The sequence below is a fragment of the Stegostoma tigrinum genome, chromosome 8, assembly GCF_030684315.1.
Source record: "Stegostoma tigrinum isolate sSteTig4 chromosome 8, sSteTig4.hap1, whole genome shotgun sequence".
NCBI lineage: Eukaryota > Metazoa > Chordata > Chondrichthyes > Orectolobiformes > Stegostomatidae > Stegostoma > Stegostoma tigrinum.
Genome location: NC_081361.1, coordinates 51754059 through 51777063, shown reverse-complemented (window position 1 = coordinate 51777063; position 23005 = coordinate 51754059). Strand labels below are relative to the sequence as shown.

At 41.9% G+C, this 23005-nt stretch overlaps 1 protein-coding gene and 1 long non-coding RNA gene across 2 annotated transcripts in view; one reads left to right on the top strand and one right to left on the bottom strand.

The window, feature by feature from the left end:
• Positions 1-14390: 14390 nt before the first annotated feature.
• LOC125456563 (growth arrest and DNA damage-inducible protein GADD45 alpha-like) lies at positions 14391-16472 on the bottom strand. The gene is made up of 4 exons (XM_048539803.1): positions 16300-16472; positions 15897-15998; positions 15591-15804; positions 14391-15158 (listed from the first exon to the last, which is right to left on the bottom strand). The coding sequence occupies exons 1-4, from the start codon at positions 16338-16340 to the stop codon at positions 15048-15050; spliced, it is 468 nt and encodes a 155-aa protein (XP_048395760.1). The 5' UTR covers positions 16341-16472; the 3' UTR covers positions 14391-15047.
• LOC125456564 (uncharacterized) overlaps positions 15218-23005 on the top strand; it is a 79426-nt gene continuing 71638 nt past the window's right edge. The window contains exon 1 of the long non-coding RNA XR_007248469.1: positions 15218-15502. This is a non-coding gene — a long non-coding RNA (uncharacterized LOC125456564). The remainder of the gene's footprint in view (positions 15503-23005) is intronic.

Genomic DNA, 23005 nt, shown 5'->3' with positions numbered 1-23005 from the left:
CATTGAAATAACTTCAGAGTTACAAACCTCTCCAGATAAGATCTGCTTTTGCCCCTTCTCAAACTATCATATCCAACAAGGTTGATTATGCCATCATTTTCCACAGTTTCTTGGGAACTGCAATGATGCTTTTATGTTGTAGTGGTCCTAATGTCCTGGACCTTTTTGTTCCAGGAACTGCTGATTGGAGACAAAGGATATCAACTTCAACCGTGGCCTGAGGAATTCTATCAATAAGATTGAAGCTGTGAATTTAAGACCCTTATCACACCATGCATGTCTTCCGGCAAGCCATTGGAATGTTGAATATGTGCTTCAGAAGCCTAAATAGTGCTGAAGGTGCATGTCTAGGGTTTCCACAATAAGTGTGTTGCATTCTGTACAGTATTAGCAGCGGAGATGATTGCACACGAAGTAGCGGGGAGAAAGTTTCATCACTCATTGATGCATGAGAATTTAGAGAATGAGAAGGATGAAGGTGAAGCATACTTCTGTTGACCAGCATTTATATTCTGCATAGAATTGAGTGAAACACCAAGTGAAAACCCTGAATAACTAACTGTTCAACTGGATCAAATTAAAATGTTGAATATTTACCAATTCATGCTAAGTTGTGCAACGGTCTAAATGTCCTCTGAGGAAGTGTGGTCATGGATGAGCTGTGGCATTTGCTTTATGCATGAAGACTCTGCAAAACAAATGGAAAAGGTATGATTTAGTCACGGTAGTTTCTCATTGTTCATTTTTTTGCAGTGAAGTCAGAGCTTGAATGTCTCAGATGTGATTTTCTTTACTGGTAACCTGGGGTTCCTGCCCTGCATCTGTAGGCTGAACAATTTGTGGCAGTCCATCTACTATCTCGTGTTTTGCCCTCTCTTACAAGGGTTTAAACATATCTGTGAATTAGTTTGGAGTAAGTTGAAATGTTCAGCCAGTAAATGCAGTCCATTTGGTGGTGGTGACTACAAACCAGTAGGTAGCATTCTGTAAAAGTTTGGGTGATCGTCGATAGTGGATGGATAAATTTGGAAGTGGTGGAATGTATAGGAAGTGAATTTTTCCTAGTTAATAGGATTGATGTGAAGAATGCTTAGTAAACAATAGTGAAATGGAGGGCTTAAACCGTACATTTTAGGTGAACTACCAGAGATGCTCGCTTTATCGTGACCTGGTTAAGCTTTTCAACCACTCCCTATAATATTGCTTTGATCTGGATAAAACATTCCAGCTAACCACCTCCGGAGCTAGTTCTAACCGCGCAAGCCTTGAGGGAGCCACCAGTTTCCTTCTCCTGTTACTAGACAAAGTGTTTTTTCCTTCTGTCTGCACCCTGCAGTAATCCCAGCAAGGCAACATTTAATCTGGCTACTGCTTTTGTTGTGTCCCCCATCCATTCTGAGCATCTCCAGTTTCTAATTGTGCGTATAAAAACTGAAAACTGTAAATCAGGAACAAAAACAAAGTTGCTTTACAAAATAACTCAGTTAACATTGTCCTGATTTTTCTTCACAGATGCTGCCGGACCTGCTGAGCTTTTCCAGCAACTTCTTTATTTGTGGGTTGTTCCTTTTAATAGAATTGAAATTACCTCATTTGGGCATGTATCATGCCTACTATCCCACTTTAAAATATGAAGTCTGAAAGTCAACTTTAATTGCTACAATTCAGTTGAGATCACAGATTCTAACCCTTTCAAAATGCAAAACCAAAAGAACTGCGGATCCTGTACATCAGGAACAAAAACAGAAGTTACTGGAAAAGCTCAGCAGGTCTGGCAGCATCTGTCGAGGAGAAAACAGAGCTAACATTTCGGGCCTGATGACCCTGACCCGAAACGTTAACTGTTTTCTCCTCCACAGATGCTGCCAGATCTGCTGAGCTTTTCCAGTAACTTCTGTATTTGTTCTAACCGTTTCAGTTGACCTCCAGGTTGCCCCCATTCTGGCACCCACTCCCAATAAATTCTTGGCTCACATGCGTCAGGTTCATGTCAGGACCTAACTATTTCAGCTTACAAAAGACTGACTACTTGCACAAATCTAGCAAGTTTCTTCAGAAAAGAACAGGACCGTGAATTTAAAAAATGTATTTTCCCATCCCAATTTCGCACAAAGGGACTGTTCTGAATTCTTATATGCACCTTGTTTCCCATAATCCAAATCACATAATATGATCTGATGTAAGGACCTCAATAAGATCAAAACAGTTAATTATTTTGGATTGCACATGTCTGTCTTGAATCAGAGGGTGTGTAACCAACAGTGCTTATAATTTGACTCAAATCCTTAATTAAAGCTTTCTAAATGGACACTGATAGTGCATATTACTCAATGTGATTAAAATATCACATCACTTCTATATATAGAATGTAATTTTGCTGTACAATGATTCTTAATTACGTCCTGCAACCACACCCAAGCATTCAATACTGAACCTTCTTGAGAAAAGGTTGTAGCCTACAATTCAAACTAGTCTATGGGAAGCACACTCCCGTCTCGGTGAAAGCAAATACAAAGTACTTAACAACATTTTGCCTGACTTCATAAAACTAAATGATGAGAAAAATAAAGGTTTGTTCTGGTTCTTAAAAGGGAAGTGTTCAAAATGATGAACTAAATTGGTCTGAAGCTGCTTTGCACAAATTGTTTTTGCTGATGAAGTGTTGAAAATTAAGGCACTCCATTTAAAAACCAGTGACCCTAAGGGGGAATACATAGAGGGATTCACCTGATATCCTTCCATAACTATGTTGGAAAACCTGAGGAAAATTTGGATGAAATAAATCAAACTCCTTTCCAGGGTTTCCACATTGTTTCCTAGACAGCATCTTCTAAACCCAAAACCAATTCCAACTTAGAAGGAAAAGGTCAGCAAGTACATTGGAATTCCACCATCTACAAATTTCTCTCCAAGCCACCTCTGTACAGACTTGGAACGATACCGCTGTGTCAAAGAACTGGGGTACCCTAATGGCATTTTGGGTCTACTTACAGCACATGGATTGCAGTGATTCAAGAGGGCAGCTCATCACCACTGTCTCAAGGTCAGTTAGGGGTAGGCAGTGAATGCTGGCTTATGTCCCATAAGTGAATAAGAAAAGGTTGAGAGCAGCGACAAATGATATTCCAGAATAAGGACATTCCTACTTGAAAGAGAAATTCCAGGAGGAGAAACCACCATCTGTGGTCAAGTAAAAGTTAAGAACAGTAACAAACTTAAGGAAGAGACAAATAATTCCCAAAAAATGCATAGTAGGGCAGATGATTAATTAGAATACAAAGATTGGCAGGCAATGTCTAGTCAACACTAATAAATTCAAACATGGAAAGGAAACTAGCCAGAAATCAAGAAACAGCGAGAATTTCCATAGGTATCGAGAAAGGGGAAGAGTATTAGTTCTCTAGAGTTTGATCATGGGGAAGTAATAGTATGTGATAAAGAAATGGCCTATGTAATGAATAAAGTTTTTAATTCTGTTTTCACTATAGAGGATGAAAGAAAATATCCAAGTAATCACTAAACCGGTTAAAGGGAGAGAGGAACGTGATGAGTTGGGAAATGAGCAAACTGATGGAGCTGCATGTTGATAAACCTGATGGTCTTCATCCTTGGATCTTAAAAGGCATTGCTAATGAGGTAGTGGATGTATTAGTGTTAATTTTCCAAAATTCATTAGATTCTGGAAGTATTTCACAGGATGGAAAGTAGCAGATATAACTCTAATAAGGAAGGGGGACAGGACACTATAGACCAATTATCTTGATGTCAATCATGGGAAATGTTGAGATTTATGATTAAGGAGGTTATAACTGGGCACATGAAAACTCAAGGTTATCAAGAAGAATCAGCATTGTTTTGTAAAAAGTGAGCTGTGTTTAACCAATTTATTGGATTTATTACTCCTTTAAAAGGAGTAAAATTCTAATGTGTTGTGAATAAAGGGGAACATATTCATTTGCTATACTTGGATTTCCAGATGGCATTTCCCAAGGTATATAAGGGTTATTGTGTAAAATATGTTTGTGGTATTGACAATAATACACTGACACGCATAGAAGATTGGCTAGCAGAAAATGAAGTATCATTAAATGGGTACTTTTCAGATTGGCAGATGTGGTGAGTAGAGTTCCATAGGGTCTGTGGTGGGGACCCAATATTTTACGAGTTATATCAGTGACTTAGAGGACAGCAAAAATATGGTGGGCTAAGGATGTAGGTGACACAGAAAGGAAATTATGAAGATAGTATACCAAACATGCAGACCAATAGAAATAGGTTGAGTGAGTGGGCATAAATCTAGAAGATGGTATTAATGTGGCAGGAAGAATAAAAAAGCAGGGTATTATTTAAATGGTGAATATCTTCTGAATTCCAAAATGCAGAGGGATCTAGGTATTCTAGTGCATGAGTCACTAGGAGTCAGTATGCATGTACAGCACATGACTAAGAAAGCTAATGGAATGCTACCCCTTGAGAGGAACTGAGCATAAAAGCAAGAATTTTCTGATACAGTTGTACAGTACATGACCACATTCCAAATATTGTTTAGTTTTGGCCTTTTAGTTTAAGAATAACGTAATTACATTGCAGGTGGCTCAGAGAAGGTTTATTAGATTTGAATGAAAACCTGAAATATGCAGGCTTTCTTATGAAGCAAGATTTGAACAGGCTATGTGTGTCTTCTGTTGCATTTAGGAGAGAAAGCTGGCAAGAGCAATAACATTTTTGACAAAGTGGACATGAGTGTAATGTTTTCCTTTAAGAACTATGCGGCTTTGGAACTCTCTGCCTCAGAAGGCTGTGGAAGGAAAGAAGTCATTGAATAATTTTAATGGGGGTAGTAGATTATTCTTAGGCAAAGGAATGAAGTTGTTGGGAATAGTTAAGAATGTGGAATTCAAACCACAAAGATCAGCCAAGATCTTTCTGAATAGGGGAGCAAGCTTGAAGAGACACATGGCCCATTTTACTCCTCAGTCATACGTTCATCTGTACTGTTGTGCTGAATGTTTGGAAACTATCCCCTCCTTCAGTCATATTCATCTCTACTTTTCAATTGGTAAAGCTCTGATCAGTCTGAATTGACTAAGTTGTAGCTGAGAGGAATTGATGGTGCAGTATATTGAACACAATGGATTCCACAAGCAATATTTTACCATAAGTTATTAACTCAAATTAATTTACCTAATTAATATAATGCACACAAGTTTCAAAACTGAGATAAATTTCAACATAAATGCGAGAGGGTTCCAGCTCTGACTGCCTTCTGTTGCTCATTGTTTCAAATCATGCTTAAAGAATGACTGACTGCCTAGTTGAGGTACTAGAATGCAGCAATCATCTGTGCAGCAAAACTCTGGAACTCCCTTCGTAATAACAGTGTGGGTGTACTAACCTAATGTGGACTGCAAAGGAGTAAGAAGGTGACTCACTATTTTCTTGAGGGCAATTAGGAAAGGGCAATAAATTTTCACTTCCCATGAGAAAATACTTCAAAGACAGTTGCATAAGAATCAGTTCCTTCAGAGAGAGCAGAGAAAATTGGAAAGAAGCCAACTGCCCAGAAACTGAATTGTGATCATCTTCAGGCATAGTAAGAACGCAAATGATTTTAATAAATGCATTTCTTTCTCTCTCTTTAAATATGTTAAGATGACAGGAATTAAAACAAACAGACATTTTTATCACTAGACTCAAAGGCCAGGCTGTGCTCCAGGGACATTCTCATCCTCCTCTACCCAATTTTCCTGGTTCATCCTCACTCGAACATCATCTCCTTTAACTCCTCCCACTTTCTTCAGATTAAAGGTGTGGTAATGGGTACTGACATGACCCTCAGTTATGCCTTTCTCTTTGTGGGATATGTTAAACATTCCTTGTTTCAATCCTATCGGGTCCCTCCCCACAGCTCTTTCTCTAGTACATCAATGACATGCTCGGTACTGCTTCTTTGTCAGCCTTCTGCAGGGACCATTTCTTTGGGACATGATGGTCCATTCCTCCTCCATTCCAAACACCCCACAGCATCTTCTCATGCAATCACAAAAAGTGCAACACTTTCCCATTTGTTTCTTCCTTCCTCACCATCAAAGTCCCAGACTCACCTTCCAAGTGAGGCAATAATTTGCCTCCACTCTCACTCAATCTAATCTCTGTGTTTGCTGCTCACAGTGTGGTCTCCTCTACACTGGGGGAGATGAAACACAGTCTGGTAACTGCTTTGTGGACTACCTGGTCTCTGTCCACAAAAATGACTCCGAGCTCTCAGTTGCCTGCCACTTGAATGCACTGCCATATTCCCAAGCTAATATTTTTGCCTCAGGCCTACTGCAGTGCTACAGCAAGGCTCAATGCAAGCCAGGGAAACACCATCTCATTTACTTGGGGTCCTCAGTTCCTTCAAGACTCAACATTCGAGTTCAACAATTATATAGCATGAACATCTCATTCCATGTCTATCACCACTCCACACCCCAAGACCTGTAGGTTGCTTTCAGCATAGTCAACTAACTTTTAACTATACATCTTCCCATCAGCATCTATTTAGATTCTGTTGTAATACTTGCTCCGGCCAACAGTTTGTCTGCTGATAATAAAGTGTGAAGCTGGATGAACGCAGCAGGCCAAGCAGCATCTCAGGAGCACAAAAGCTGACGTTTCGGGTCTAGACCCTTCATCAGAGAGTTTGTCTGCTGACCTCGCGCTCTCTCTCTGGGTTCCAACTATCTCTTCACTCCTTTTCTCCAGTACTCATCTGTCCCACCCCATAATCAACATAAATACCAACTTTACCAAGCTACCATCAGTTCTGAAGAAGGGCTCAATGTTAACTCAGTTTTCTCTGCACAGATGCTGCCAGACCAGTTAAGTTTCTCCAGCAACTTTTGTTTTTTGTTTGTTTTTCAGGTTCAAATCCTACGATGATAATTGATCAAATATAAATTTATGAATAACTGTGTTTGAAAGCTGGTAACCATGAAAATATTCTTGATTATTGTAAAAACCTGTCTGATTCACTAATGTCCTTCAGGGATGAAAATGTACCGTCCTTAACTTGTCTGGCCTATATGTGATTCCAGACCATAGCACTGTGATGGTGTTTATACAGTTGCATCAATTAAAACTAATCTGCTTTCAACATAATTCAGAAGTATTTCTTCCAGGGTTTGCATAGTTACAATCAGTATCTAATGTATGTGCGGAATATTAATTGCGTTCGCAATGAGGGCTAACCTTGTATGGTTATGTAAGCATTTGCAGTGCACACCTACTATTCAAGCACAATCACCAAGGCTGAATGGAATGTAGGATTGTCCTTGTCTTACTTTCTTCCTGCCTATCCCTTTCTGATACCAATTACTGATAACTACTAAATCAATTTCAGCCTGAGACATGACTCACAGAGAATACATTCCTCTGAACTGCAACACCAGATTGGAATCCAGGTAAAAGGACAAGCTATGACATATTTAATGTTCAGGTTCCTGCCAATAAATTAATTTATTCTGTTAGACTTTGTCCCAACAAACTAATTTGGATCTGATGTTTGCAGTCGGCTCATACACTTCCTGAGTTCAATGAGTCTAAGACAAACCTAGATTTTTTGAATCCATTCCAAATGTCTCACTATGTGAATGCTCTATAATACCATCAAAACATAGTTATTTAGCTTTTCCTCATCAATGTCCCTTCCTGATGACATGAACTGCCAAATTCCACTCTGTACCACGTATATTTCCAGTGTTATGGGCACCAAAAAAAGGCACCTGTGCTGTGTGCAAACACTTTTGATATGGGCCACAATGAACACTCTTTTGGTGAGCTCAGTGGTCCTTGTGCAGAAGTGTGCTCCAGGTATGTGTTGAATAGACGGATTGTAAAGCCAGAAATACTAAGTTGACTCCCATGGTGCCATTTTAGCTTCAATGTCCAACTAATGCCTCTTTTGACCTTGCACAGCTGAACATATATTCAACAGCAACAAATGCTATTTAAAGGGATCATCAACCAATCACAGATTAGTTGCTGATTAATTTCAGTTACTTGCTGAGTTATTAGAAACATCTGGTGATTTGTTATGCCTTTGAAATTTGGTGAAATCTGCAGGCACTGGTGAAAGCCTTAGCTTTCACTTCAAATGTTCAATTCAACCACTTTCTCCAATTCTCCTACCTTACATGCAGTGAGGAGCAGTGTGAGAGGTGCCTCCATTTCAGGCACAACGTTCTCACTGAAATCTGCCATTTGTTGCAGCCAGAACTGTGGCCTCAGAGCATAATGGCAATACCTATGAAGGTAGGGACCTTGGTCATGATCTTCAAGGATGGAGCAGGCAGCTTCATGATGACCAGTTCACAATCTGTTTTATACAGTGAAATGACGAATGCGTTTAATGCAAATAGAGGAGAATGCATCAGCGACAATATTGAAATAAATCTCACCACAAAACAAGTTTTACAAACCAACTTTATACAACAAAAAAAATCCAGTACGCTGCACAATAGTTAACTAATCATCCTTGCATATCCCCGGCAATTTGTTTCTTCTTAGCACCTTTGATTTAATACTCCTATACAGTTCTTCTCCAATTGTCACAGTATAGAAGTGGGCATTTGCTGAAATTTACAGGGGAGACTGCAGATGGATACGCAAGATATTCCTCAGCTCGAGTCCTAGTAGGCCCAGCTTCAGACTGCACTATCTCAGTACGGCAGCAGCCTGCATATGTTGGCCGACAGACTGTATCCCAGAGCATCCCTCCTCCCTTTACATCAGAAGTTCCTGCAATAAAAACGCTCACGTGCAACCTTGAACAGATTGGCCAGAGGGCTGAGGAGTAGCAGATGATGTTTAATTTCAGTAAATGTGAGGTGTTGCATTTTTGGCAAGGCAAATCAGGGCAGGAGTTGTACAGCTAATAGGGCCCTGGGGAGCGATGCCAAACAAAGGGTCCTAAGGATGCATGTGCATAGTTCCGTGAAGGTGGAGTTTTAGGTAGACAGGGTTGTGAAGTATGTGTTTGGCACATATGCCTTTTAGAGTCAGTGCATTGAGTATTGGAGTTGGGAGATCATGTTTCTCCTCTACAGGACATCAGTGAGGCCATTTTTAGAATACTGCATTCAATTCCCATCTTCGTGCTATAGGAAAGATCTTGCTTCAGAAAAGATTTGCAAGGATGTTGCCAGGACTATAGGGTTTGAGTTATGGGGAGAGGCTGAATAGGCCAGGGCATTTTTCCCTGGAATGCCAAAGGCTGAAGGGTGACCTTATATTGGTTTTTAAAATCATGAGGGGCATCGATAGGCTGAAATACCAAGGTCTTTTTCCCAGGGGAGGGGAGTCTAAAACTAGAGGGCATGGGTATAAGGTGTGGCCAGAAAGATTTAAAAGGGGTCAGTGGGGGGGAGGGCAGGACAACCTTCTCATGCAGAGGGTTGTGCATGTATAGAATAAACTGCCAGAGGAGGTGGTGGAAGTGGGTACAGTTGCAACATTTAAGAGACATCCAGATAGGTACATGAATAGGAAGTAACAAAGTGTGAAGCTGAATGAACACAGCAGGCCAAGCAGCATCTCAGGAGCACAAAAGCTGACATTTCAGGCCTAGACCCTTCATCAGACAGGGGGATGGGGAGAGGGTTCTGAAATAGGCAGAGGGGGATGTGGACCGAAGATGGATAGAGAGTTGCAGTGGGAGAGAAATTCCCTGAGGTTGGTCCAGAGGGAGGAGGGTAACTTCTTCAGGTTAGGCATCCCTGGAAGAGGCTTTGCAGTGAGGTTAAAACTGTGATCAGAGATAATGGGAACTGCAGATGCTGGAGAATCCGAGATAACAAGGTGTGAAGCTGGATGAACACAGCAGGCCAAGCAGCATCTCAGGAGCACAAAAGCTGACGTTTCGGGCCTAGACCCTCCTTCAGAGAGGGGGATGGGGAGAGAGGGAGGCGGACCAAAGATGGATTGCAGTGGGAGAGAGATTCCCTGAGGTTGGTCTGGAGGGCGGAGGAAGTGTTTAGAGGGGTATGGGCCAAATGCTGGCAAATGGGACTAGATCAGTTTAGGATGTCTGGTTCGCACAAAGTTGGCATGAAGCGTTTGTTTCCATGCTATGTAACTCTATGACTCTGCCTACAATCATTTATAACATGGTTAGTAGGCTAAATGTTCTGGAGGATGCTGAATCTTTGTGGCTGTAAGTGCGTCTGAAGCATCTACTTTGCTCGTCGCTTCTAATCTCTGTGTCTTGGGTGTACTGGGAACATCATCAGTTATTGTCAATTCCTGAAGTGTCTCAATGTTCAGACATCGTAGTGGTGTTCTCCTCTAAGGTACTGTCTTTGTCAGGTACCCCAGTTACTCTTCTGTCCTCAGGTATACCCAGGTCTCTGTGGTACAGTTATTTCTGGATCTTCAATTAATGTTTCTGGTGTTTGTTCAGGTTGCCAAGAGTTGATCTGCATGTCTTCTCAATAGAACTACATCTCCCACCTGTATGATTTATGAGTCCAGGCCAGTCTATGCCACAATCATGGCTGGTACCCACTTGTCACCAGCGGTACATTTCCATGCCACTCACTGACCTTTTCGAAAACATAGCGGTTGCCTTGCTCTCATGTTGACAAATTTGATTCTGTTGTTGTGTGTCAACAACGTCTTTTGTCTCAGGCAGTTACAGCAAATCAAATACTGCGTACAACTGACGCTTAACCGTGAGCAAGGCAGGAGAACATTGAGTCAAGTGGTTTCAGAGGTAGTAGGAACTGCAGATGCTGGAGAATCTGAGATAACACAGTGTGAAGCTGGATGAGCATTTTTCTGAAGAACGGTCTAGGCCCGAAACATCAGCCTTCCTGCTTCTCTGATGCTGCTTGGCCTGCTGTGTTCATCCAACTCTACACCTTGTTATCATTGAGTCAAGTGGATTGTGTTCCAGAATGTTAGCAAAAATTAGCTCAGTCTTTTGTGATCCTCGTTCTTAAATTACCTTTCAGGAATGTTTTGTTTTCTGAACAAACCTTTGTATCAAACCATTTGTAGCTATGTGATAAGGAGCTGATTGATAGGTTGATTTCTGCTCTTCATTCAATAGACTGTAAACTGTTGTCATATAAACTATGGATCATTATTTCTAACAAGTTGTTCTGGATGACTGAACTTCACAAGGATCTCCCCCCATGTTGTCTTCATAATGACTACCCAGACCATTTTATATGTGCATCAACTGCTATGAGAAACAATTGTGTAAGTGTGAGCTGATGGCAAGAATCTCTGCTTGCTACTAGAGAAGGTATCCTTGTATGAGGTCCAAATATTGTGGTCAGTGGTCTATTAATAGCGCAGATTCCTGGCTGTAAAGGTATTGATGGAACACCTAATGCCAAAAATGATTCCTGTAGTTTCTTTCTGTATGGTTGGGTAGTTCATTTCTGCTTTGTTTAATAGTGTTGATATAAAAGCTATTGGCTTCACTTCACCATTGGGTAACATGCGCAAAATAACTGCTTCCATTACAATTGTCAAGTAGCTCTATTACTCAGTCTACATTTGTCTGGAGATAGGCTTGACTAAGGTCAATTTTACTGAAAAGCTGACCTCATCTAGTCCAGCAAATAGGTCATCAATGAAAGGCAAAGGATACCGCTCATTACACAGCACCAAATTAATAGTGAGTTTAAAATCACCACAGATGCGAACTGATTTATCCTTCTTCGTCTCTAATACAATAGCTGTGATCCAGTTATTCTCATTTTACATGTTCAAGGACTCCCATCTTAATCAGCCTTGCTATTTCTGCCTTGATCTTTGCTTTAATTACATATGGCAGTGATCTGGCCTCGCCACATTCTGATCTTTGATTTCCAATTTGACAAGATCTTTGCTTCCTAGATCCCGATTAAAAGCATCTTTTCTTTAGAATTTCTAATCATTCTCAGAGTCTGACAAGCGATTTATTTCAGCCCAGTAAATTTGACTTTCTTCAACTACATTCTTCCCGATAAAGCTGGAAGGTTTCCTTTGACAATGTGTATCTTCAGACTAATCGTTTACCTGAACATTCACATTGATACAATCTCTTGAAGGCATCACTACACCTGTGTACATTCATAGTACAATTTTTGAGGGTTACAATGCAATGTACTTCTGAGACACACATTCAGGTATCAATGAAACTGCTGTTCCAGTATCCACCTCAATTCCTACAGGTTTACCATTCAATAAGGGAGTGACTCAGAGTCAGTTTGTTGTTGGCAATGGCCAGTACACGTAATAACATTCAAACTGACAGTCTCGGCTTTTCTAAGTAGCCTTTTTGTAGATTCTTTCCACTCTTCAGTTTCTGTACTTTTTCTATGTGTTCATGTTCCTTCATCAAGCACATCTGATTAATGTGCCCTTTTATTGCTGCCGTTTCTGCATACATTTATATCTGTAATTTGTTGCTGTGACCTGTTTTCCTCACCAGTCACAGTTCTGGTATTTATCTCTCAGCTACATTCTGTGAATCCTCTCGGTTGCCATTTTGCGAGGTCTCATCCTCGAGATTAGCATTAAACTTCTTTGGCTGTAAGTTTAATTGAGACTGCTATTTCCAGTGCTTTCAAGTATAGAGATAGTAGGAACTGCAGATGCTGGAGAATCTGAGGTAACAAGGTGTAGAGCTGGATGATAACTCCTGCTCCTGTGACGCTGCTTGACCTTTCAAGTATAGGTTCCTTTCCGTCAGTGATGTCTTCTAGATTTCTTCACATCTTAACCACACACTAGTCTGTCTCTGAGCATCATTTAAGTTGTCTCTGAATCTGCAAGTTTCTGCTAATTTCTTTAAAATTTCTACAAACTTAGAGATTTATCACTATGCTGGTTGCATTTGTTGATTCTGAACCTTTCAGCAATGATTTTGGTGCAAAGTGGTTCTCTTGGATTCCCACTATTTAAACTGGGCTAAGGACATGCAGATGGTGCTGTTTTCACAATTGTGAGCCACCTTGACCTGCAAGAGAGTTGTGTGTAACGTCCCTAAACAGGTTAATTAGATATCTATCAGTGCATGTGATTTCATAGTTGAATTATGGACAGTGTCAAGAGCTGAGAACTGGATGTGAAGATTACAGAATGTTAAGTGTGTGAGACTGAGTTGAAGCTGTAAAGGAAGGTATGAGTTCTAGTTGAGAAACAAATTGCTGCTCGGTGATTGATGTATTAGAGTTGAGCAATATCTGAATCTCATCATTCTATTCTAAGGATATGGCATGTGATGAAACATTCATTGACCTTGAGCACTCATGAGATCATTAAACCTTTTCCTACATCTCATCTAGATCTTTGGGATGCATTGTTTGACAATATTGACAGCACTGGCTATCTGGTTGCACTGCCATCTCCTCCTATGCACCTTATTTGCCAAATTCTTTAGTGTTAGGTTAAACGCCCTTGAGTATACTGTCTGCTCTGCTTCCCCCTTGAAGAGGTGCTGACTGGCTTTTGACTGTGCAAGCCACCTTTTGAATAGTGCTAAGCATGCATAAATTTGAATCCCTTGTTGCGGTGTCCAGCCTGTCTCTGAGAACCGTGGTACAGTTATTTAAGTGGGCATGAAGAAGGGAATAATAGTTGGAAAATTCTGCATTGGAAAATCCTAGAAACATTCTGGCCATGCAGTTTCAATGGAAAGCCATAGATACATTTGTTCAGATTGGTGATCTTTTGTCAGGGTTCTGATGAAAGATAATTAATCTGAAATGTGAATTGTACTTTCCTCTCCAAAAATGCCATTTGAACACTAAGCATATTTTTATCCTCAACTGACCTAGACACAAGCAATTCCAGTGGTGGTTACTCAATGATCAAAATGAAGACACAGGCTGATTTTTTTTTTCCATCTCTATTCCAGTGGTTCTTTGTAAAACTGGAAGAGGAGTTGCTACAATTGAGCACAGTCAGTTAACTCTCATAGACTAAGTTGAACATGCAATTGCTGTTACAATTATTTGCAATCTTGACAATAGTAGGAAATATTCAGGATGTATAGCTGTTGGATGTTGTGTGTTGTATATGTGTAGTAGGATATCAAATTGCCAAAATAGTCACTAAATAATAAACTACTGCACTGATATGTTACTGCATTTTGTTTTGATCACAAGTTCGGCTGAGTTCTGAACTCACCTGTCAAGAGCACTGGTGCAATTTTAACACTGCTCATCTGTACAAACTGACAGAAGGAATAAAATGTGACTTAAAATACTGACAATATACCCCAATTAAACAGGCTGAAATCAGTCCATTGGCAATTCCATTGTATTGTATTGCAAACTGTTTCCAATTAAAACAATTCAGTAATATACAAATTAAAATTATCTATAACAGACTAGAACATTAAATAGCTAGTGAATAAAAGTAATAATATTTATTAATGGATTTAGAAATTATAGTCAATTCTTTCACAAATATAAATAATCGTCAATTTATATAAATTGTGAAATAACTTGTCATTTCATATTTAGACAAAACAGCAAAAAAGGTTTTTGTAATAAAGTACAATTTTGTAAGTAAGTACAGTAAAAATCCTTAACTTATTCGGTTTTGGTTTTTTAAACTTCCCCTCAGCTCCGTGACATCGTGTAATTAGTCAGCAATACTGCATTTTCACAACAAAATTCAAACACTTCTGTTATCCATTCGATGAGTCTGTCAAAACACAAGTTTTTTTTTAAAGTTCTAGTTCCCGAAATGGAAGCTGTAATTCCCGCAATTCTTCCGGCAGTTCTATTACTCTCAGCTATGAAATCAGTTCCAACCCTTGCTTCGGTTCCCGTCTGCTTAGTCATTGTCACTATTTCCAGGCACAACTCAAGTTGAGTCATAGTCCAGCGTTCAGAGAAAATAATTACAGACAATCGAAAGTCCAGTCTAGCCTGCTCTCAGCAACAAATAAAAACTCTAATTTTCCAGCGCCAAGTTTTCGGACAGCTACTGAGAATATCTCCTGAGCAATTCCTGAGAAACAAAAGCGAATCTTAAATCCAGGGTCTGTGATTTAAAATTGATCACCGCTCGGGCAGGTTGATGATTGGAACCCACTGGTCCAAGTAACGACTTTCTTTGCAGAAACAGCTGACTTTGCTCAACGCTGCGTCTTTCCATGGTGCAACTTGACTCTGAATTGAAGACAAATAAAATCATCCTTATGGAACAAAATATTTTAAAAAGTGCATCATTTAATTCTCACCGCCCCCTTCTTTCCAAAATACTGTACTTGTAATCTCAAATCATGATGTTAGCTATTCTCTAACTTATGCCATCTATTGGTGCAAAAAGACATTACGTCAACCACGACCACATTTACATCCAATCACAACAATCAGTTGAGTATCGGTATATACAGTTTCGTCTGCTTCTAGGGGTCCAATTGTCAACTTGCAATAACCTAGACTGATTTCAGTCACCGTCTGTAACTCGTTTCATACTGTCTACAAATAACTTTATTTAAATCCTCACAAAGGTAAGATTTCTGTCATTGTTTAAAACTGATGACGGTTTTACGCCTCGGTTATTGGATTCGTTCCTGGTGTGACTAGTATAATACTTACAGTGATCAATATGCAATGGAGATCTTTGGGTTCGCCTGCCCCATCAATCCCGCCCAAGATCTCTGCTAGACGGTGCATGTTGTTCACTCTCATTATGTTAATATCGTTTTCGCAGCAAAAAGCTTGGATCAGAGTAAAATGAATTTGTAAAGCCACATCCAGATCATCCCCTTCATCCGTCGCAAGCAAGCATAAAACAACGTTGTCAGGGTCCCTGTCGAAAAGTATAAATAAAATCCGTCCGTTTTTAAACTGATTTTTTAAAAAGTAAAAATGTGAAAACTTTGGTTCTTGGTGGATACTTACGCGTTGAGGAGTTTTGCTGCTTCGTACACTCCAACTGTGATGCAGCCTTGCGCCAGCGCGGAGCTCAAAACTTCTTCCAAAGCTTTTCTCACTACGTCCATCCTACCACCCGCATCAGAAGTTTTAAAAAAAACAGTATTAATTCCTTCATCAATAACAACAACAGGATCTAACTCCAGAGATTAACAATTCTGCGTTATGGTTGTGTCAAATGAATGCAAATGTATGTGCTTCATCTCACAAAAAATTCTACTATGACAGGAAGATTAAACTTCTTTTAACCGACGCACAACGCAAACCAAGAATCTGCACCGCACGCTCAATCAAACACTGTTTCACTTTTTAAAAAAAAGATAGGGTTTATTTAAAGTGCAATCGGTGCGCTTTATAGCATTGCTTTTACCTGTCTGCTTTCTGATCGCCTGTAAGTTCTTCAAAAGTCATTCTGTTTGTCGGTGTGAATGAGTTTCTCAGGTTGCTACAGCTTTCTCTGCCTGCAATTGACAGTGCCTTGCGTGCGCTAGTGGGCTCGATCCAGCTCAATGCAGCGGCTGCTGTCAGCTCCGGCACTGAGAAGGCTCGCGGCGTTGAAGGCGGAGTTACAGCCAGGGGGCCGGATGTAACAAGGGAAAGCCAACCAACCCAGTGCTCGCTTATTTGCATGGGCGCTCCGCCATTGGTCGTTGTCCTTTATGCTAATAAGGACTTTGCTTTCACCCTGACCCGCTGGGGACAAAGGGTCAGCCCTGGGGGAGGTGGGTTTTGTGGTGGGGGGGAGGGTTGGAGCGGATACCGAAGCGTGTCTGTCTCGCAGCTCACTGGGGCGGTCGACACATCAATCAATGCTCATTCCTCATTTCGGTATCCATGTTTGGAAATTGTAGGATTGCCCGACGAAATTATTCATAGAAGCAAAAGCCTTAATTCTTTGTTTAACGTCAAACGTGATATTTAAAAAAAAGTCCACTATGTGTAGATACAGTAAACAAACCTCCACTGCAACGTCTATCACCAAGGACAAGGGCAACAATGTTAAGGGAACGCCAACACTTCCACATTCAGTTCCAAATCACGTCATCTGTAATTGCGCGTTGATAGTCATTCCTTCATCATTGCTGGTTCAATATCTTGGAATTTCCTACGCTTTAAATGTAGTCAGTTGACTGTAAAACACTTGGGACATTCTAAGGTTGTGAAAGACACCAAGTAAACACAAGCTTCACTCGTCGTCTCCATCTCAGGCAATCAGCTTGTAACTGATGTCCATTTCAAGCCCACTGACTCCCACAGCTACCTAGGATACACCTCCTCCCACCCACCCTCCTGCAAAAATTCCATCCCCTATTCCCAATTCCTCCGCCTCCGCCGCATCTGCTCTCACGATGAGGCATTCCACTCCCGCACATCCCAGACGTCCAAGTTCTTCAAGAGCCGCAACTTTCCCCCCACAGTGGTCGAGAACGCCCTTGACCACGTCTCCCGCATTTCCCGCAACACATCCCTCACACCCCGCCCCTGCCACAACCGCCCAAAGAGGATCCCCCTCGTTCTCACACACCACCCCACCAACCTCCGTATACGACGCATCATCCTCCGACACCTCCGCCATCTACAATCTGACACCACCACCCAAGACATTTTTCCATCCCCACCCTTGTCTGCTTTCTGGAGAGACCACTCTCTCCGTGACTCCCTTGTTAGCTCCACACTGCCCTCCAACCCCACCACACCCAGCACCTTCCCCTGCAACCGCAGGAAATGCTACACTTGCCCCCACACCTCCTCCCTCACCCCTATCCCAGGCCCTAAGATGACTTTCCATATTAAGCAGAGGTTCACCTGCACATCTGCCAATGTGGTATACTGTATCCATTGTACCCGGTGTGGCTTCCTCTACATTGGGGAAACCAAGCGGAGGCTTGGGGACCTCCGCTCGGTTCACAGTAAACAACTGCACCTCCCAGTCGCTAACCATTTCAACTCCCCCTCTCATTCTTTAGATGACATGTCCATCATGGGCCTCCTGCAGTGCCACAATGATGCCACCCGAAGGTTGCAGGAACAGCAACTCATATTCCGCTTGGGAACCTTGCAGCCCAATGGTATCAATGTGGACTTCATCAGCTTCAAAATCTCCCCCTGCCCCACTGCATCCCAAAACCAGCCCAGCTCGTCCCCTCCCCTCACTGCATCACACAACCAGCGCAGCTCATCCCCTCCCCCTACTGCATCCCAAAACCAGTCCAGCCTGTCTCTGCCTCCCTAACCTGTTCTTCCTCTCACCCATCCCTTCCTCCCACCCCAAGCCGCACCTCTGTTTCCTACCAATTAACCTCATCCCACCTCCTTGACCTGTCCGTCTTCCCTGGACTGACTTATCCCCTCCCTACCTACCCACCTATACTCTCCTCTCCACCTATCTTCTTTTCTCAATCTTCGATCCACCTCCCCCTCTCTCCCTATTTATTCCAGAACCCTCACCCCATCCCCCTCTCTGATGAAGGGTCTCGGCCCGAAACGTCAGCTTTTGTGCTCCTGAGATGCTGCTTGGCCTGCTGTGTTCATCCAGCTTCACACTTTATTATCTTGGATTCTCCAGCATCTGCAGTTCCCATTATCTCTCTTCACTCGTTGTGCCCTGATTGGAACACTCAGTGTCATTATCATCAAGCAGACTGACCACCAGGGTCAGTAATGTGGAAATTAAACATGTTCCTGCCTGTATCACTGCTGTTTCAAGAGCATATTTTAAGAACATATGTAACTGTTGACAAGAATGTGAGCATATATATTTCAAGTCTGCATAATCATCTCAGTACAGGTGTAGAGCTGTAATACAAATATCAGTTACAAATAATGCATATTCAATTATTGCAATATATTAAAATTTCATTATCAATTCTACTCCACGTAAAGTAATAAGTACAAGCCTAATCAGTTCATTTTACAAAGGAGCATGCATTCAGGTTTCATCTTTTCCATCAAATCAGAATGTGCCAAAGCATTTTGGAGCGCAACCTAGGCGCAATGTCGGGTATTGCAGCAGCCAAACTGCACTCATGAATGTCTCATTAATAGCAGTGCAATTAATGAACAAATGATCTGTTTTAGCAATGTAAATTGAGACACGATGGGCAGGTGCCCATGTGGACTGGGGTGGACAAAGTCAGAAGTTTCACGACAACAAGTTATGGCCCAACAGGCTTATTTTCAATTACAAATTTTCAGTATGCTGCTCCTTTGTCAGTCCACTATTGACTCTGTATCCATCACTCTAACATCAATGTAATTCAAATCCAAATCAATTGTGCAAAGAAATGTTTCCTCATGTTGCCTCCGAATTTTTGTCAATCATCCTAAGTCTGTACCCTTTGATTACAGACCTTCCAGCCAATCGAATTAGTTTCCGGGTCTCTCTCTGCTAACATATCCATTTAATTGTGCTATTTAGCATCTCTCTTCTCATTTTTTCGACCATAATGTATCATCTCATTGCTTTCTGCATTGAATTGTATCTGTCACAAGTCTATCCCATTGAATTCTACTATTATCTTAACATTTATAATTCTTCTAAGTTTTGTGACATTTTCAAATTTCAAAGTTACATGCTATAACTTTAAATCAAAGTCACTAATAAATATTAACAAAATAGTGACCTTAAATACAGAATCTTTGGAAAAGTACTGTATACCTCATTTCAATCTAAAATACCGCCATTTATTTTAGGTGGATTGGCCATGCTAATTTGCTGATCGTGTCCATGGATTTTCAGACTGGGTGGATTAGCCATGGGAAATGCAGGGTTACAGGGATGGCAACCACCTACAAATTGATGTCCATTTCAAGCCCACTGACTCCCATAGCTACCTGGAATACACCTCCTCCCACCCACTTCCCTGCAAAAATTCCATCCCCTGTTCCCCATTCCTTCGCCTTCGCCGCATCTGCTCCCAGGATGAGGCATTTCACTCCCGCTCATCCCAGATGTCCTCGTTCTTCAAAGGCCTCTACTTACCCCTGCAGTGCTCGAGAACGCCCTCGACCGTGTCTCCTGCATATCCCGCACCTCGTCTCTCACACCCTGCCCTCGTAATAACCACCCAAAGAGAATCCCCCTAGTCCTCACATACCACCTCACCAACTTCCGCATACAACGCATCATCCTCTGACACTTCCGCCATCTACAATCCGACCCCACCACCAAAGGCATTTTTCCCACCCCACCCTTGGCTGCCCTCTGGAGAGACCACTCTCTCCGCAACTCCCTTGTCCGCTCCACACTCCCCTCCAATCCCACCACACCTGGCATTTTCCCCTGCAACCACAGGAAGTGCTACACCTGCACCCACACCACCTCCCTCAATCCCATCCCAGGCCCCAAGATGACTTTCCATATCAAGCAGAGGTTCACCTGCACATCTGCCAATGTGGTACATTGTCTCCACTGTACCCGGTGTGGCTTCCTCTACATTGGGGAAACCAAGCGGAGGCTTGGGGACCGCTTTGCAGAACACCTACGCTCGGTTCGCAGAAAACAACTGCACCTCCCAGTCGCGAACCATTTCAGCTCCCCTTCCCATTCCTTAGACGACATGTCCATCCTGGGCCTCCTGCAGTGCCATAATGATGCCACCTGTAGGTTGCAGAAACAGCAACTCATTTTCCACTAGGGAACCCTGCAGCCCAATGGTATCAATGTGGATTTCACCAGCTTCAAAAATCTCCCCTCCCCCCACTGCATCCTAAAACCAGCCCAGCTCATCTCCGCCTGCCTAACCTGTTCTTCCTCTCACCTATAACCTCCTCCCATCTCAAGCCACACCTCCATTTCCTACCTACTAACCTCATCTCGCCCCGTTGACCTGTCCGTCCTCCCCGGACTGACCTGTCCCCTCCCTACCTCCCCACCCGTACTCTCCTCTGCACCTATCCTCTCCTCTATCTATCTTCAGTCTGCTCCCCCTTGTTCCCTACTTATTCCAGAACCCTCACCCCATCCCCCTTTTCTGATGAAGGGCCTAGGCCGGAAATGTCAGCTTTTGTGCTCCTGAGATGCTGCTTTCCTGCTGTGTTATCTTACAGGGATAGGGTGGTGGGCAGAGTTTGGATGAGATGTTCTTTAGAGGGTGGTGTGACTTTGATGGGCTGAATGGCTTGCTACCACACGCTAGAGATTCTGTGATTCTATGATTACCTTCTGTTTCCTATTCCATATCTCGATAACATTCAATCAACTTGCTCATCTGTGACACACATTTGAAACTGGTAGGGACTGAATATAGACCTTCAGGCCCAGAGGTTGGGGCATTACCACTGTGCTACAGGAGCTCTTCTATTTTGGGTCTACTCTCTTAAACAAAATATTAATCAGGTTAGACAGCCCTGTTAGGGCCAATTTTGTATCTATACTGATATTTCCCCTTTTAATCCACTAGCTTCAATTTTGTTAACTAGCCTGGTATGTGATATTTTCCCTCTTGAAAGTTGAGTCGCATGACAACAATTGCACTGCTTTCAACAATCCTCTCAGTTACTGAATCACATAGCTTAATCAAGTGAATCAAACACAACTGGCCTTTAAAAATTACGTTTTTTTTGTTTAAATTTCTCCTTGTTTGCCCAAGTGGCTGATAAATATCTACTGGATTATTGTTTCTCAAAATTTATTTGCCTCTGACAGTATACTGAATTGTAACTGTCAGGATTACCCGCTTCCCTTTGTATAAACAAGGTTTTAACAGTTTCAATCCTTATGTCTTTTGACTCAACTCTATCAAAAGAGGCTTGTGGCCAGAGACTTTGCAATTTCTACTCTTACTGATTTCATCCCGATCAGGTAACTTGTCTATTTTAAATAAGCCTTCCTAATTTCTCCCTTTTATTTAGGTTATCTCATCTGATACCCCAGCAACCTCTTCATTTACAATAACTTTAGCTAACTCCTCCTCGTTAGTGAACATTAGTACCAAGTGCCATTTAATCTCCTAATCTTGCCTTCTGCTTCCACAATAGATCACTACTTTGCTCTCCGATCAATTTCACTACTCCTTTGATAACCTTTTCACATTAATATGCCAGGCAACCTTGGATTCCTTATTATGTTAGTTGATAATCTTTTTTACTGATCCTTGCCTCTATGAATTCATTTTTCATTTCTATTAGCTTCTTTGCATGATTCTGCTATTTACTAAGACTGTGAGATATGGGAGCTAAAGTAGGCCATTTGGCCTATTGAGATGAGATAATGGGAACTGCAGATGGTGGAGAATCCGAGGTAACAAAATGTGGAGCTGGATGAACACAGCAGGCCAAGCAGCATCTTAGGAGCACAAAAGCTGACATTTCAGGCCTAGACCCTTCATCAGAAAAGGGGGATGGGGAGAGGGCTCTTAAATAAATAGGGAGAGAGGAGAAGATAGGTGGAGAAGAAACAGACAAGTTAAAGGGGTAGGGATGGAGCCTGTAGTGGTGAGTATAGGTGGGGAGGTAGGGAGAGGATAGGTCAGTCCGGGGAGGGCGGACAGTTCAAGGGGGCGGAATGAGGTTAGGAGGTAGGGAATGGAGGTGTGCCTTGAAGTGGGAGGAGGGGATAGGAGAGAGGAAGAACAGGCGAGGGAGGCAGGGACGAGCTGGGCTGATTTTGGGATGCAGTGGGTGGAGGGGAGAACTGCTGTGCTATTCAATGAGAACATGGCTGATCTGATAATCCTCAGCTCCACTTTCTTGCCTTTCCCCCATAACACTTGATTCCCTTACTGATTAAAAATCTCTCTATCTCAGCCTTGACTATATTTAATAAACCAGCCTGTCCTGCCTTCTGCCATAAATAATTTCACAGATTCACTACCCTTTGGGAAGAAATTTTTCCTTTGCCCTAAATGTGTGACCCCTTATTTTGAGATTATGCTGTTTGGTCCAAAACTCTCTGACAATGGGCAACAACCTTTCCACATCTACCCTTTCAAGTTCCCTAAGAATGCTGTATGTTTCAATAAATTCACATCTCAGTCTTCTAAATTCTAATGAGCACATGCCCGACCTTCTCAACCTCTCCTCGTAAGATGATGCCTCCATACCCGGTGTCAGCCTAGTGAATTTTCTCTGGACTG